This window comes from Vigna angularis, chromosome 4 (genome assembly GCF_016808095.1).
Source record: "Vigna angularis cultivar LongXiaoDou No.4 chromosome 4, ASM1680809v1, whole genome shotgun sequence".
Taxonomy (NCBI): domain Eukaryota; kingdom Viridiplantae; phylum Streptophyta; class Magnoliopsida; order Fabales; family Fabaceae; genus Vigna; species Vigna angularis.
The window spans coordinates 5,680,893-5,696,637 of record NC_068973.1 but is presented as its reverse complement, the minus strand read 5'-3'; the positions used below and the strand labels follow the sequence as shown (position 1 = coordinate 5,696,637).

The following is a 15,745-nucleotide window of genomic DNA, read 5'->3' as shown; positions in this document are numbered from 1 at the left end:
TTCATCAACTTTGACTTTTTGGTGGGCGGACGACAATGGTTCTCGGGGGAACGTTCCGTGCACCGTCCGGCCAAGCTGATAGGAATGGCTCCGTTCATCAACTTAGACTTTTTGGTGGGCGGACGGCAATGGTTCTCGGGGGAACGCTCCGTGCACCGTCCGGCCAAGCTGACAGGAATGGCTCTGTTCATCAACTTGGACTTTTGCTGGGCGGACGGTAGTGGTTCTCGGGGGAACGCTCCGTGCACCGTCCGGCCAAGCTGACAAGAATGGCTCCGTTCATCAACTTGGACTCTTGCTGGGCGGACGACAGTGGTTCTCGGTGGAACGCTCCGTGCACCGTCCGGTCAAGCTGACAAGAATGGCTCCGTTCATCAACTTGGACTTTTGCTGGGCAGACGGCAGTGGTTCTCGGGGGAACTCTCCGTGCATCGTCCGGCCAAGCTGACAGGAATGGCTCCGTTCATCAACTTAGGCTTTCTCTGTTTGATGCGGGATGATTGAGGAGAGCCCTTTTTGTTTTATATGGTCAAGCAATCATTCCGGTTACCTGCATTAGGCAGAAAACGAAATCGAATTTGAAGTTTAAAGGAAGTAGATGCTTACACCCTGTAGGGTAGACCAGTCACTTGAGGATGCATGTATGGCCGACATGAATACGGAGAGGGTCGAACTGCCGGAAGCATGCGAAGCCGAATGGCTGAACTGACTGCATCGAGCAGTAGAATTGGCAGAAGCCGAACGGGCGAACGCATGTTGGACCCGGGATAACGAACGGTTGAACCCGTGAGGCCGAACGACTAATCATCTGATTTAATACGGCCGAGCGGTAGATGTCTTTGGAGGCCGAGTCCCCGAGGCTAGGATTGGCCGACAAGTTTTAACCTTTGGAGGCCGAATTGTTGGCTGACTATCTGCGAAGCCTGCAATTAGCTAAATGCCTGTAGGGCCAGATTATGGAATTACCTTAGACCAAGGTGTGGTCGATTGGTTGAATTTAATCGGCTGGAAAGACTGAATCCAATTTTGGTTCAGGTGAAGTCGGACGGCTGAGAGTTTGAGCTCGATATCTGACTGTGGAGGTGAATGGCCGATAGCCTGTTGAGGCCGAGTGGCCGAGATATGTTGAGGCCGATCGGCCAATATGTTGAGGCCGATCGGCCAATATGTTGAGGCCGAACGGCAAAGATCATGTTGAGGCCGAACGGCCGAGAGTTTCGTAGAGGTCGATCGCGTACCTGGAGGCCAGATGGCCGGACGGTTGATGCCGAACGACCGAGGGCTGAATTCCGAATCTTGCTAAGGTTGAGGCTGAACGGTTGATGCCGAACGACCGAGGGTTGAATTCCAAATTTTGCTAAGGTTGAGGCCGGACGCGCTCTTGTAAGGTCGAATCGTCGAGTGCCTACGAGGTCCTACGACCGGAACGAACGCACGGAAAGCAGAATGGCCGAATGCGTGTGGAGCCGAACGTTTGCTTCCGAACGGCCAATCACAAGCTTGGTCCGAACGTACAAGTCCAAACGATCGTACGATGAATGGCAGTGCGGGTGAGCCTGGGTGTTGAATCACGAACGATCACCTACTATCGGGGAGGCCGAACGCTGCATCTCAAACGACTGAATAACTCGGGACGAACGACCAAGGTTTCGAGGCCGGATGGCCGATTACTTGATACCGGATGGTCGAGAGCCCATTGAAGCCGGACGGCCTAGAGCCTATCGAGGCCGGACGGCCTAGAGCCTATTCAGGCCTGATGGACGAACGCTTGTTCAGGCCTGATGGCCGAATGTCGAATCCTGAGGCCGGACGATCAAGACTTGAGGCCGGACGACCGAGACTGGAGTCCGGATGCTCAATGCCAAATGGCGGAGGGCTTGTTGAAGTCGGACGGCTAAGAACTTACTGTTGATGGGGTCGTTTGTGCTCATTTCTCGTGGTCACCATTGGGTAACTGAAGTCACACGGCCCCACGGTGGGCGCCAAATGTTTCGGATATTTTGGGCGAGGCCCCCGTTGAAACACACTTACTGGTCGAAGACGGGCGGGCGGTCACAAACGGTAAAGGCGGGCGAGCGAACGGCGAAGATGCATGGACCGGGCGGACACTGCTGAATCCCACGAACCGAAGCAAGCTGAACTGGCGGACGGTACAAAGATGGACGGACGCTGCTCCACATTCCAAACCGGGCAGACGCTCTCCTACTCCAGGCGCTGCTCCACATTCCAAACCGGGCGGACGTCCTCCTACTCCAGGTGCTGCTCCGTGCTCCAAGCCAGACGGACGTCCTCCTACTCCAAGCGCTGCTCCGTGCTCCAAGCCGGGGGGCCGAGTACCTGCTAAAGGCACTCCGACGCTCAAGTCAGTAATATGACAGAGCAGTTTGTGATGCATGTATACATCGTGAGAAAAGTTGGTCTAGAACTCATATCTGAGACCTTTATTTATACTGATTGTAATGGGCTTTTACCTTTAGTGGGCCTGATAACGGCCCTTTTACCTTTAGTGGGTCTGATAACGGCCCAATCACGGTCAGTTGGAAGGATGGTCGGCCAGGGACGTCAACCTGTACGGGCGGCCATCTGGCTTCGGTGACCGGTCACAGTGGGCGCTCGGTCCTTTTTGCGCACCTGGGCGGACGTTCGAATCTGGCCGACCTTGGAGGGTCGCTCGGTCTATTGAGCGACCGGGCACCGATAACTTCGATGCTCGTTCTTGGTGCTCGGCAATGGACGTTCAGTCTTGTTCGTGACTTGGGGGGCGGGCGGCTTTGGACGTCCGCCTCTGGTTGTCCGTACATCGCCCGGTCCTGCTGGTACAGTTTCTATGTGGTCTAATGTAGTCTCTGATGAATAAGGAACCCATTTTGCCAAACAAGAACCAGATGCTTGAGGCATCTTACTCTCCAATCCTGCACCTGAACTTACGGTCCGTATGAAATTATTGAGAAGATTGGAGAAGTGGCTTATAGATTGAAATTTCCTGAGGATAGGAAGGTGCATGGAGTCTCTGATGTGTCTCTATTGAAGCCTACTATGACAGTTGAAATTGTCGAACCATTACCACCGTATGTTACTGAGGAGTTTGAGTTACAAGTCCAACTAGAACTCTGGGCTAGGAGTTGGGAAGAGGATCGTCATTACCTTCTTTTGTTTTGATTCAGAAATAATACTGGGAAATTTTCATTTCCATTACAAGTTCTATATTTGTTGTTACTTATCATATTGCCAATCAGATTTGGACTGCTTTAGTTTTGGGAGCATGAAAATTTACACTATAAAATTCTATCAACAGAAATATCAGATGATAATTGACAAACATTCCTTGGTTCTAGCCTAAAATCAGATTTCTACATCTTTAACTGTTTGTAGAAGTTCCCAATGAAGGCCTCAGCTTTGGCAATAACAACCAGCATCACTTAAAAATAACATTATGTGACTGAGGAGTTTGAGTTACAAGAGGATCGTCATTACCTTCTTTGTTTTGATTCAGAAATAATACTGGGAAATAAAGCAGGTAATCACAGTTTTCTTGTAATTTGCATCCTTCCTGCATTACAATATCCAAAGTCCAACTTCTAGAAACTCTGGTTTTGGACCTCCAAATATATTGGGTTTAGAGCAATTCTCTTATTGAATATGCCAATTAATCAACGTGATTCTAAACATTTTATTATGTAAGTAGTCCAAATAAAACTAGATGCAACTTTAGGAAAGATCAGGGTTCGAGGGGGATGCTTGAAACTCTTCACACGCTGAAATACAACAATTTACAAAATGCATATTATTCTGCAATTGCCTCCATTTAAGATGTCACACATGTACCAAAAAGAAATTGCATTGTTGTTTCCTATGATACTCCTATATATAAGTCTTTCAGATAATCTTCTAAATATGTTAGTAATTTCAGTAAAGGGTGCAAATGAGAATAAATAAATATATATAATTAAAAATATTGAACGGTATTACCAATATTTATGTTCTTATCTAATTATTACGGTGACTATATGTTAAAATTTCCCACAACAATGACTGTATTAATATTTTAATTAAATTAGTATAATTATTAATAAAATTTCTTTCATTCTGAATTTTATTTACAAAATTATCACCGATATTTTTTACGTTGGCTATGTGATCAAATGTTGCATGCACATGTTCTTTTCGAACTAGTGATTTAAACAATCCACGTATGCAAGGAAGACAAGAGCGTGATAATATATATACAAAACGCGACCCTTAAGATATTTTTATAATGTTTTAACGAAAAGTAATTTTTATTAAAATAAAAAATTAAGAAATAATATTATAACAATATTTCTTATTTTTAATATTATAATATTATTTGTATTAACATCTCATTTTAATAGTGTAAAAATATTAAATAAAATGTTACAATGATAATAACTAACAAAAAAACCTAAAGATCTTTTAAGAATATTTACATCTGATTAATGAAAACCTAATTATGTTGTTGCTTCACCTTATCCCGCATTAGATCAACCGGAAGGACATCCCTTAAACTCACACTATTTAAGGTGATTTGCAAAAGAGAAAACAAGCACACACAAACAAACAAAGAAAAAAGTGTAAGCTATCAAAGGAATAAAACATGGAATTCACAAACTATTATATATTATATTTCACTTTCAAACTTAAGCACAACACCTAAACATAATATAATGTCTAGACTCAAACACTTGGATACATGCATTATTTTCGAGTTATGACAGGTTGTACACTTGTAATGGTCCGTTAAACAACGCCTTAGCCCAAGATAAAGCCCCTAAACTAGGTCTTCTTATTACTCTCACCACATGCCTCACCCCTCTCTACTTGAGAAAAATGACCATTAGAGCGTCAAGATAATCCCCAAGACTAAGCTCCTAAAATAATAAGCTACTTGAAACAACCATCAAAATTTTTTCCTTGGACCTCTTTACAAATCATACTTGACAACATACATAATCTCATTCATAAACCATCATAAAATTAATATATATTAATTATCAAGCTTTAATGTACCAATACAACTCAAAACCCAACAAGAAACAAGAGAAAAAAAAAACATTAACTAATACTACACTTAGGGCGCTCAACGCTAGCATTCTAGGTCCCAACGACACACTACTCGCCCAACGAGCCTGACCTAGTGCCCAAACTCCACTGTAAAAGTGGCACTCAACGTAAAAAATGACACTTAGTACCCTAGAGCCTAATGGCTCTCTGCTTTATCAACATTGAGTGCCATCCATGACCGTTCAATGCTGTACGAGATGATAACAACTTGTTGTTTTATTTAGATGCTATACCAAATTAATGTCCTTGACACTTTAGGATTAATGCAAAAACATGTCTATTGATGAAATCGAGTACCCTTTGGCTCATTTGGTTAGAAATAAGATGCATTAAATCAACCCAGCTACCCAAAAACACCTATAGCCAATTCTACACATTATAATTTAACAAACTAAGGGTCTAAACAAGTCACAATTGACTCAAAAACAAATCCCAAATCTTCAGTTTTATCATAAATCTACTCCTATAAATTTTCACTTGTTAAAACCTCTAAAATGAACCAAAAACAACTTAAAGTTTAACCTATTAACTACTTACCAACTCAACATCAAATTTATGGTTAATTAAAGCCCTTGACGAGTTTGTAATGATCTAAAACCAACTACCCAACATCAGCTATAGCTCTAAAATCGCTCTTATAGGAATTCACCTACCAAAACCACAATTTAGATTGAAAACCAATCCAAGAAGACTCTAATTTCATTATTTTCAATTCTAAAACAGATTTGTACCTCTTAGGACTCCAAAATAGCAACATTCAAAGTTGAAGCAAGTACTAATTCACAGTCATTCACAACATTCATCAATAATCCATATTCATTCATCAAACATAGTTCTTACTAAAATAATTATCTCAAATGATAACATATTCAATCAAACAACATTCTCACAACCTAGCAAACATAATTTCATACTTCTTAACACAATTTAAAGCAAATATTAACTTCTCTTATCTGACAGAAGACCAAATTACTCTAGAAAGCCTAAAATAACTCCAACGCACATAAATTCCTATTTGCTCATTCGAACCATAGAAACACGATCAAAGTACACCATTAGGATCACTGATCAACAGAGAGTTTTATAAAAGACTCAAACTTCACATGCAAAACAAAGAGAGTTAGCAAACAAGGAAAAAAAATCAGACCAAAAAAAGGAGAAAAAAACCAACTTACTTTATCTGAGAAAATGATCAATTAGACTTAAATATTTCACCACGAGGATCACTTAGGCAGTTTTTGATCTTCAAACAGATTAAAGAACTTCTAAAGAGAAGTCAAAAACTCTAAAAAAAGTAGTTTCTAAAGAGATCGCGCGTTTTAAAATAATGAAACTTGTTCCTCACAAAACTAGTTATATTAAAACCTTTTAATATTAAAATAATTGAATTTAATTATTTTTAAACCACATTCACTTCTAAAATATCTTTATAATCTTTATATTTGTTAGTTTTAATATTGTAAAAATATTTGCTATTGTTGGTTCCTAATAAGAAAATCATAGTATATTTTATTTATAAATATATAACATTTGTTGTATTCTATTATTAATAAATCAATAAAAAACCATAATATATTGTTTGTTTTTAAATATATAACATTGTTTAGTATTTGTTTTACTAGAATATACCAACTCTCCCACCACATATTATTTAAAATTAATAATTTATTGTAACAATAAAGTCAATATAAAAATTAATGAAATTAACATATTAGTTAAGGTAATATACTACTTTCTTTGATCATTTATAGCTCTGAATTAACTACTCATGGTATTAATGTCAAATTTGAATAAGTTAATTTATTATGAATTACTAAAAGAAAAACAGTTTACTTCCTCCCTTCAATTTATATTGGCTAAGGATAATTTTTTATTTTAGAGTTCAAACATTACCTATATATAGTTGATGGATCCATTATTGAAGAATGATTTTATATCCAATGTCCATTCGATAAGTTCTCTAAATCATTAGGTGCTTGGAATTAAAATAAAACCAACAACTTCTTATTTAATATGATAAATCTCAGATAAAAGAAATTATATAATTTTTTTCTTAAGAATTTCCCATCGACGTCATGAGTTATTATTAATCATCGGGTCGCAATTATATTTCTATCATCTATATATGTAAATTGGTAAAAGGTGGTAGTGACAGAGCTTAATTAAGATTCACAAAGGCCACCATGTTTAGGTACATGTAGGAAACTATGCTTTTATTTGCTCCATATGTTCTTGTTTTTAAAATGACCTAATTAAATATTTTTCATTAAATTAATATTAGTTTTTTTCTTATAATATATATATATATATATGTTAAATCACTCTATTTAAAAAATAAAATTAATTTAAATATTTAGACTTTTATAATAACATCAAACTTGCGCATTAATATTAAAGGGGATTTGTTGATATTAAAACTACTCTTTTAAAAAAAAGTATTTGAATAGAATAAGAGGAAAGACAAATTCATAAAAAAGAAACATTCGACTGAAACAAACAAAAATAACAAAGATGTATTAGATGTAAAAGGGAAACAAGCATAATCCGTAATTCAAAACAAACAGCTTGAGTGACAAACTCCATGACGGAATAAATGAGTCAACACAGTAACGGTATACGAGTCAGAGTACACAGAAAAAAAGAACCAAGACCTAATTGCTACCTCTATGGCCACCACTGGCTTGACCCCCTCGACGGCGACGACCACTGCGCCGGCGACCTCTTCCACCACCTTGACCACCGCCCCTGCCTCTTCCCTCTGTAAACCGAATGAGGGTCAGTAGTCACCATTCCGAATTGCCTAAATTCATGACCAATCAAGTATGTGATAAACTTTTCAAAAATCATGGAGCTTCAAATAATATTTCATAACAGGGGCAATTACAATGTATATCTCATCAAAACTTGTAAAAAACAAATCTCAAGAGGTGTAAACTAGTAAAACTTGCACAAGAACAAGTGTAAATTCAGTGAATTCTTCATACAGATTTCCTTCTATTTTGCCTTTTCTGTTTTCTTGAACAGTAAGCATTATTTTGCAGTAGCAGTGACTGAGTTCATGAGTCAACCAAATTCGGTAACTATGAGTCAGTACGCAAAAAAAAAAAAAGAAAGAAGAAGCAAGATCTGGTTACTACCTCCATGACCGAGTTCATGAGTCAATCAAATTCACTAACAACGAGTCAAACATACACAAAGAAAAGAAAAACAAGAAGAAGCAAGACCTAATTACTGCCTTCACGGTCACGACGTCCACGACGTTCTCGAATGAACGCTCGCAAAGTTTCATACTGGTCCGGCAAATCTTGCAAGAGGGCGTCAACATGTTCTTCTTCAGAAACTTCGTCTCCCAAAGCCATCAACGTACTAGGGAATGATTGGTCTGTGATAAGTTTTGAGAATGATTGGAACACTAAAGAAGGGTTTGGTGGTGGTGTTGTTTAGTGTGTGATTTGACGTAAGAGTTCATAAAATAGATATCTTGAATTAGGTCAACAGATGATGAATTAGATCCTCACATGTTTTTATAGTGGAGATCAAAAATATTATTGAGTAATCCAATGTTTAGTTAAATATTTTTGTTAATAATTATTTATTTTTTGAAAAACTTATTTAATTTATGTATGTCCTTGTACATATATTATGTTAATTTAATTATTATATTATATAATTGTATTAATATTTTGTATGATCTTATTATTTTCTGTGTATTATTATAATCATTATGATTCTTATCTATGTCCTATGTATTGTCATAATTTTTATTATTTTATTTAATAGATCATACGATTAAATAAGATAGGAATCATTTTATTATTTTTTATATTATTGGAAAAGTTATTTTGACACCAACATTTATTTTTTCAGGCAGGTTTCTTTCTAACTTTGTTCTAATAAAAGGCATGCTTTCTCCCTTTATTGAAAAAAAAAATCCCTTTAAAAGAATAAAAAAATTATAATGATGTGCGTAAAAGAAAAGATTAACACCTCGAGTTCATCTTTGGTATTAGAAATCATGCTTCCATACATATTTATCTATGTTCATAATTTTTACCCATTTTTATAAAATTGTGTAAAAATTACATTATTTTAAATTTTAGTAATATTTTCTTCAGGGGAGTGGAAGCAATAGACTTATAAAAACTATATCTTAAGCAAATAGTTTTTTATTGTCCTTTATCTAGTTTCTAATACTTATTGAATGCTGTTTATAATTTACGTGTCACTATTATTTAATTCATTATGATGGTGAGTAATGCATGCAAGTCGTTATCATATTATATTATTATTTTAATTTCAGTGAGTTTAATTATATCATATATTTTTTTAATAATAAGTGTTCAACCTTTAAAACTTTATTTATATTAGAAACTTATTTATAAGTTAATAACTAATATCATAGTTTTTATTTGATTGTTGAGATTTAAAATTTTATAGGACACTCCTATCATTAATTTATAATTTTCACCATATTTTTGCTAATGTTTTCTAGTACATTAGATATGCCTAACATCTGATTCTGTGTAGAATTAGTATTTTCATTTCAAAATTAATATTGCGTTGAATTACTTTTTTTCTTATCCTAAAACTATATTACATATTAATATAGTATATTACATATATTAATATAGTGATTAGTAAATTGCATCATTATGACTTTGGAGTTCCTACTGATAGATTATTTTTTTTAACTTACAAATTATTTTTATTTATAAAAATTTTGCTTTCTGGTCTACTAAGATCAGTCAGCATTTTGGCCTGTGTTTTCAGTAAAATAATATAGTAATAAATATGGATATTAATTAATTGTACTTTACATTTATTATTATTTTTATCACATCACAACAATACTAATAATACTAGTAATATATATATATATATATATATATATATATATTTAGTTGACGCTTTTCTGCTTTTCCATCATATGTTTTTTATTCTAAAACTTACATACAATATTTCTATATGATTCAAATAAGAAATGAACATTTGATTTCTTATGTTTAAGTCAATCCATCGATTCAAACTAGAAATAACATAAAACTTCAAAATTAAATGGGGTTTGTCATTGTAGAAACTATTCTTTTTACAAATAAAATATTTGAATAGAATAAGGAAAGACAATTTTCAAAATAGAAAAAGGAAAAACAAACATAATTTGTAATTCAAAACAAGCATAATTTGTAATTCAAAACAAGCATAATTTGTAATTCAAAACAAGCATAATTTGTAATTCAAAACAAGCATAATTTGTAATTCAAAACAAGCATAATTTGTAATTCAAAACAAGCTGTTTATCAAACTGCATAACTGAATTCATGAGTCAACACAGTAACAATGAGTCAAAGTACACAAAAAAAAGAAGAAGCAAGACCTAGCCGCTACCGCTACGGCCACCACTTCCTTGACGACCGAGACGACCGCTGCGCCGGCGACCTCTGCCACCACGTTCATCACCGCCTCTGCCACCACGTTCACCACCGCCTCCGCCTCTTCCCGCTGCATCAACATTGTCGTTGGTACGATGAAGATCATCAATGGGAGGTTGAGCCCCACTAACTACCATTTCTTGAATTATCATCAACGTTTCAAGATCAGAAGAAGTAGCATCTACACGTGAACGAATGATCGTTCGCACAGATTCATACCCTTCCTCCGGCAACCCTTCCAAGATGGCGTCAATATGTTCTCGTTCAGTCACATCATCTCCCATTTCAACCAACATATCAACGAAATAACCGATGCTGCTAAGATAATCTATGACATTACGATTTCCTTTCTTTGTGTTCTTCATCTCATTCCAAAGGGCAATCTTGATCTTGCTTACCAACTCAGTACGACAGATTTCGTGCACCCCACTCCAAATCTCCCATGAGTGATCCCATCCAACGACAAAAGAACGCATGAAATCAGATAAAGATGTTAACAGCCACATGCGCACCATTTGATCTTTAGATAACCACCTCCTATACTCCTCCGTTGTGACATTAGCAGAACGACAGAGATCGTTTGCATATTTTTTAGGGGGTTCGGAGTTTGTAACGAAGCTTATTAAATTTTCTGAGATCAACTCACCCTTGATTTGTTCTCTCCATGGAAATATATTGCTCACTCCTTCCAGTTTTATCGGTGGCATCTCGTCTCTCACTGTCACTGGGTTCCACTATGCTAATCCCGATATCAACCCAACGCTGATGTCGATGCTCCTTCGTCGACTTAGACTGGTTTGTCTGCCATGAAAATACAGAGAAAGGTTCTATTTTGAATTGATATATAGATTGAACAAGCCAAATGATATATATCTGTTATCAAGATATGTGTATTCAACGGAAAAGTTATGTTATTCAACGGAAAAGTTATTTTATATGTGTATATAATTTATTTTATCTTTTTATCTACTTATTTCATTTTAAAATAATTTTTTATTTATATTTTTTTGTTTTATATGGGTATATAATTTATTTTATCTTTTTATCTATTTATTTTATTTTAAAATAATTTTTTATTTATATTTATTTTGTTTTCTAGTAAAATTATTTTATTAATCAATTATTTATTCTTTATATTTTATTATGTAAAAATTAAACTAATATTTATTAATTATTATAATATAATAAAAGATGATACTAGAAAAATTACTCTTAATAAACGTTTGTTATTTTTTTGTCATTTGATATTTCTATAATATTAATTATTTTTGCTACATTACTATTTTTTTATGATATTTTATTATATATTCATTTAATAAAATTTAACGATAAAAAATATATTTTAGTTTTAGTATGTAAAATACTATCATTTAAAAATAATAATATTGATATTTATTTTAAAGTAAGTTGATTTTTAAATCCTAGAGTTGGTCATTAACATGGATGCTAAATTTACTAACCTTTTTTTAACAAATATTGTCAATTTTTTTAACTTTATCTTATTTAATTTATTATATTGTGACTGCGGATCAGGTGAAACAACCTATTTTGCACAAAGAAAACTATTCATAATTGAGAGTTCAATTTATTATATTGTCAAAATGGGTGAGGTGAATGGAATGAATTTAGTGTTAAAGAAAAACACATTCGTTACTCATCTGTTCTATATTATATTCTTTAACATATTGTAAAAATATGTTAAAAAAACTTTTAATCATATTAAAAGTCTATCGAAATTTAGTCAAAAGAGAGCGTTTATCGATTGTTATTTATATGGTTTCAGAAAATATTATCCATTAATTTACCTCTTAATGACGTTCAATGCTCACCTTAACTACTCGACAATGACCGTTACCTCATTATTTATACATTCATGAACATTCAAACGCTGTCTCCGGCTGGAGAGGCCCGATCAGACAAATTGAACTGTCGTTCCTACGTACTCGATATTGTCTAAGCACGCCCGGTCAGTCAATCCTACTTGGTAATAACAATAAGAATAACATTTATAAAAGCTAATTAACTGTCTCCAACGCCTGAAAAAGAATATCAGAAAAAATCTTTTTCCTAAACGAAAATTTCATCCCTCTTCTTCATTCATAAAAAAAGTATTGGAAACTTCTTGTTTGCTTCCCATCACCATATACAGTCAATGAGTGCTTACGAATAGCCTGCAAAAATAAATGAACAAATAAATAAAAATGAATAGTATAAGAAAACAACATTTTCAAAATAATTTGAAAATAAAGAAAAGAAAGTCAAACCTGTGCAACAAAATTGCTAACGACACGACCATCGTCCAAACACAGATATGTATTGAAAATTTGAGCAATACGACCCTGTATAACATAAAACCAGATCAGTCTCAATAACATGTAATTTGCAGAATTTACTATAGGTAGTTTAAATTTCTCTTGTGTAGGATTAAATAATAACACAACTTTGCCACAATTGCTTTCATCACCAAGTCATCACAGTGTACAAGCTAATTAATATTTGTATGTTCTTGAGCACATTCAAGCATCCTCTTGTAAATGAGGCTCTAAAAGTAAAGTGATTCATTAAGTTATAGTAACACAATAAAGGGAACTGGAATGACTTTGCAAATGAAAAAGCATGTCAAATTATTAATTTTTTTTTGCTGAAAGAGTTGCTAAATTTATTATATGAAAAAATGTGTTTTTAATCTCTATGTTCTGTTAAATGTTGCCAAGGTCCTTGCATATTTTAATAAATTTTTAGTCATTAAACTATAATTAATATATTAATAAATAGGAAGATGTGCAAGCAGTGGATTATAAAAATAATTAAAATATTATTGTTTAATTTGATAAAATTAAATACTTGTAATTATATTTCTATAAATTCAAATTAGTATAATTAATATATTATGATTTAAAAAAAACGGTACATTGCACGGCTACACATATTAATTTTTATACCATATAAATAAATTATGTATTATGAATGTAGATAAATTATATGTGGAAGCACGAGTTCAAAGCAAAAGTTGCACTATCGTGAATATACACATCTTCCTGTTGATTTTTTAAATGTGTTTACACACTTAATTATAATCTTTTATTCTTTTAATAAAAGGATTGTTTTTCTAATAATATTAGAAAGAAACCTGCCCAAAAAAAAAGAAAAATAAACGCTGGTGTCAAACTAACTTTTCAGTTGAATAATATAACCGTTGGATAGTTAATTGGGAGATTTTCTGTTTTGACCAGTTATCATTCAGTTTCTCCAATGCTATATTTATTTATTTCTAAACTCATTTACCTTGTCTTCATACAATTCAAGATAGAATCTTCTCTGTATTTTCATGGCGGAAAAACCAGTACAAGTCGATGAAGGCGATTCAGCGTCGTCTCCCACCTCTGCTTCTGTCACGGTGTCTGCATCATCTCCCACCTCTGCTTCCGTTTCGGTGTCTGCATCATCTTCCACCTCTTCTTCGGTTTCCGTACCAACGTCATCTTCCACCCCTTCTTCTGTTTCCGTACCTGCGTTATCTTCCACCTCTTCTTCTGTTTCCGTACCTGCGTCATCTTCCACCCCGTCTGCTGGCATATCTTCTCTTTTAGTAGCTGCATCAGCTTCGGCTTATGTTTCCGCTTTATCTTTGACGTCAGCATCGGCCACAGCAAACAAAGTAGTATCGGCACCGGAGTTGAAGTCGCTATCGGAATTAGCATCAGCAGCATGGGCAACTGACTCAGCACCCAGAACATCTACATCATGGGCACCACAGCCTGTATCCACGTCATCTTCGGTGCCATTGAGACTCACAGACGAGTTACCTATAAAACTAGATGGAGTGTGCAATGTAACTGAATGGAAAAAACAAGTTGTGCGTGTATTGATCACAGAAAACTTGCTAGGGTTCGTGACAAACCCTACTACCCCTAAAAAATATGCAAGCGAAAAGGATCGTTCTTGTGATACGGTAAGGGAGGAGTATCGGCAATGGGTTATTCAAGATGAAAGATTGCGCACTTGGCTGTTATCATCTTTATCTGAAAATATGAGTTCTTCTGTGACGAGAAAAGAACACGCATGGGAGGTTTGGAGTGGAGTGTTGGAAATCTGCCGTAATGAGTTGATAAACAATATCAAGGCAGCCCTAAGGGCAGAGATCAAGAACACGAAAGAGAACAAAGGAGATCAAACTGTGAGGGATTTTGTTAGCAGGATCACTGCTCTCGCTAGTACGTTGATAGCTTTGGGAGACGATGTTTCTGAAGAAGAACATGTTGATGCCCTCTTGCAAGATTTGCCGGACCACTATGAAACTTTGCGAGCGTTCATTCGAGAACGTCGTGAACGTCGTGACCGTGAAGGCAGTAACTAGAATTTTCTTTTCTTTTTGACTCGTTGTTAGTGAATTTGATTGACTCTTGAACTCGGTCATGGAGGTAGTAACTACATCTTGCTTTCTTCTTTTTTATTTTTCTTTGCGTACTTTGAGTCATTGTTACTGAATTTGGTTAACTCATGATCTCAGTCATGGAGTCTGGTTATGCTTACGTTCAAGAGAAACTTGACAGAAAAGGCAAAAAAGAAGGAAGTCTGTGTATGAAGAACTCACTGAATTTACACTTGATCTTGTGCAAGTTTTACAAGTTTACACTTCTTGAGATTTGATTTTTACAAGTGATATACATGTTAAGGTGACATATCATTTGAAGCTCCATGATTTTTGAAAAGTTTATCAGATTCTTGATTGGTCATGATTTTTGAAAAGTTTACTACTGATCCTCGTTGATAACACCCTGAATTTAGTGCGTAAAATTATTGCACGTGTTATGCTTAATGACAAGAATACCTACTGTGCCCTTAAAGAGATTTTAGTGGTCAATGTAATTTTTAATACTCATTAAGATAAATTTTTTGCTTGGATACTGAACAAGTTAATTTTAAAAGCTCTAAGATAAAAAAATGATTTTGAAAATTGTGCCTAAATTGAAGTCGAATTTCAGAAGTTCTTCAAGAACTGAGTGAACTGATGTTTGTCACGCGGGGTATAATTAATTACTCTTTTAGATGAATTTTTATTATTTAGAAAAAGAAATATAAAAGCCCCAAAATATATTACGACACCCAAAACAATGATTTTGATTTTTTTTCTTTTTTATTTATTATGTTAGAACACTGGTATTTTGATAACATAATATTTTTTTATTACTATTTGATTTTATTCCTCAGTTTTTTTTAGTAAAATAAAAATGAAT

The 15,745-nt window shown here is 35.0% G+C and overlaps 1 protein-coding gene across 1 annotated transcript; it reads right to left on the bottom strand.

Annotated features, from left to right (window-relative positions):
* Positions 1-10,453: 10,453 nt before the first annotated feature.
* Positions 10,454-14,084, bottom strand: LOC128196154 (uncharacterized). Its single transcript, XM_052876106.1, has 7 exons — positions 13,986-14,084; positions 13,850-13,897; positions 13,678-13,755; positions 12,773-12,847; positions 12,656-12,679; positions 11,155-11,309; positions 10,454-11,045 (listed from the first exon to the last, which is right to left on the bottom strand). Exons 1-7 carry the CDS (start codon positions 14,082-14,084, stop codon positions 10,454-10,456), a joined length of 1,071 nt encoding a protein of 356 aa, XP_052732066.1.
* Between the last annotated feature and the right edge of the window lie 1,661 nt (positions 14,085-15,745).

Excerpts from the sequence above, each read along its gene's own strand:
- LOC128196154 (XM_052876106.1), bottom strand. The coding sequence starts at position 14,084 with ATGCCAGCAGACGGGGTGGAAGATGACGCAGGTACGGAAACAGAAGAA. Across the intron at positions 12,848-13,677 it reads ATTATTCAACTGAAAAGTTA|GGTCGTATTGCTCAAATTTT; the intron begins GTTTGACACCAG and ends TATGTTATACAG. Across the intron at positions 11,310-12,655 it reads TTCGTAAGCACTCATTGACT|ACAAACCAGTCTAAGTCGAC; the intron begins GTATATGGTGAT and ends TTTTCATGGCAG.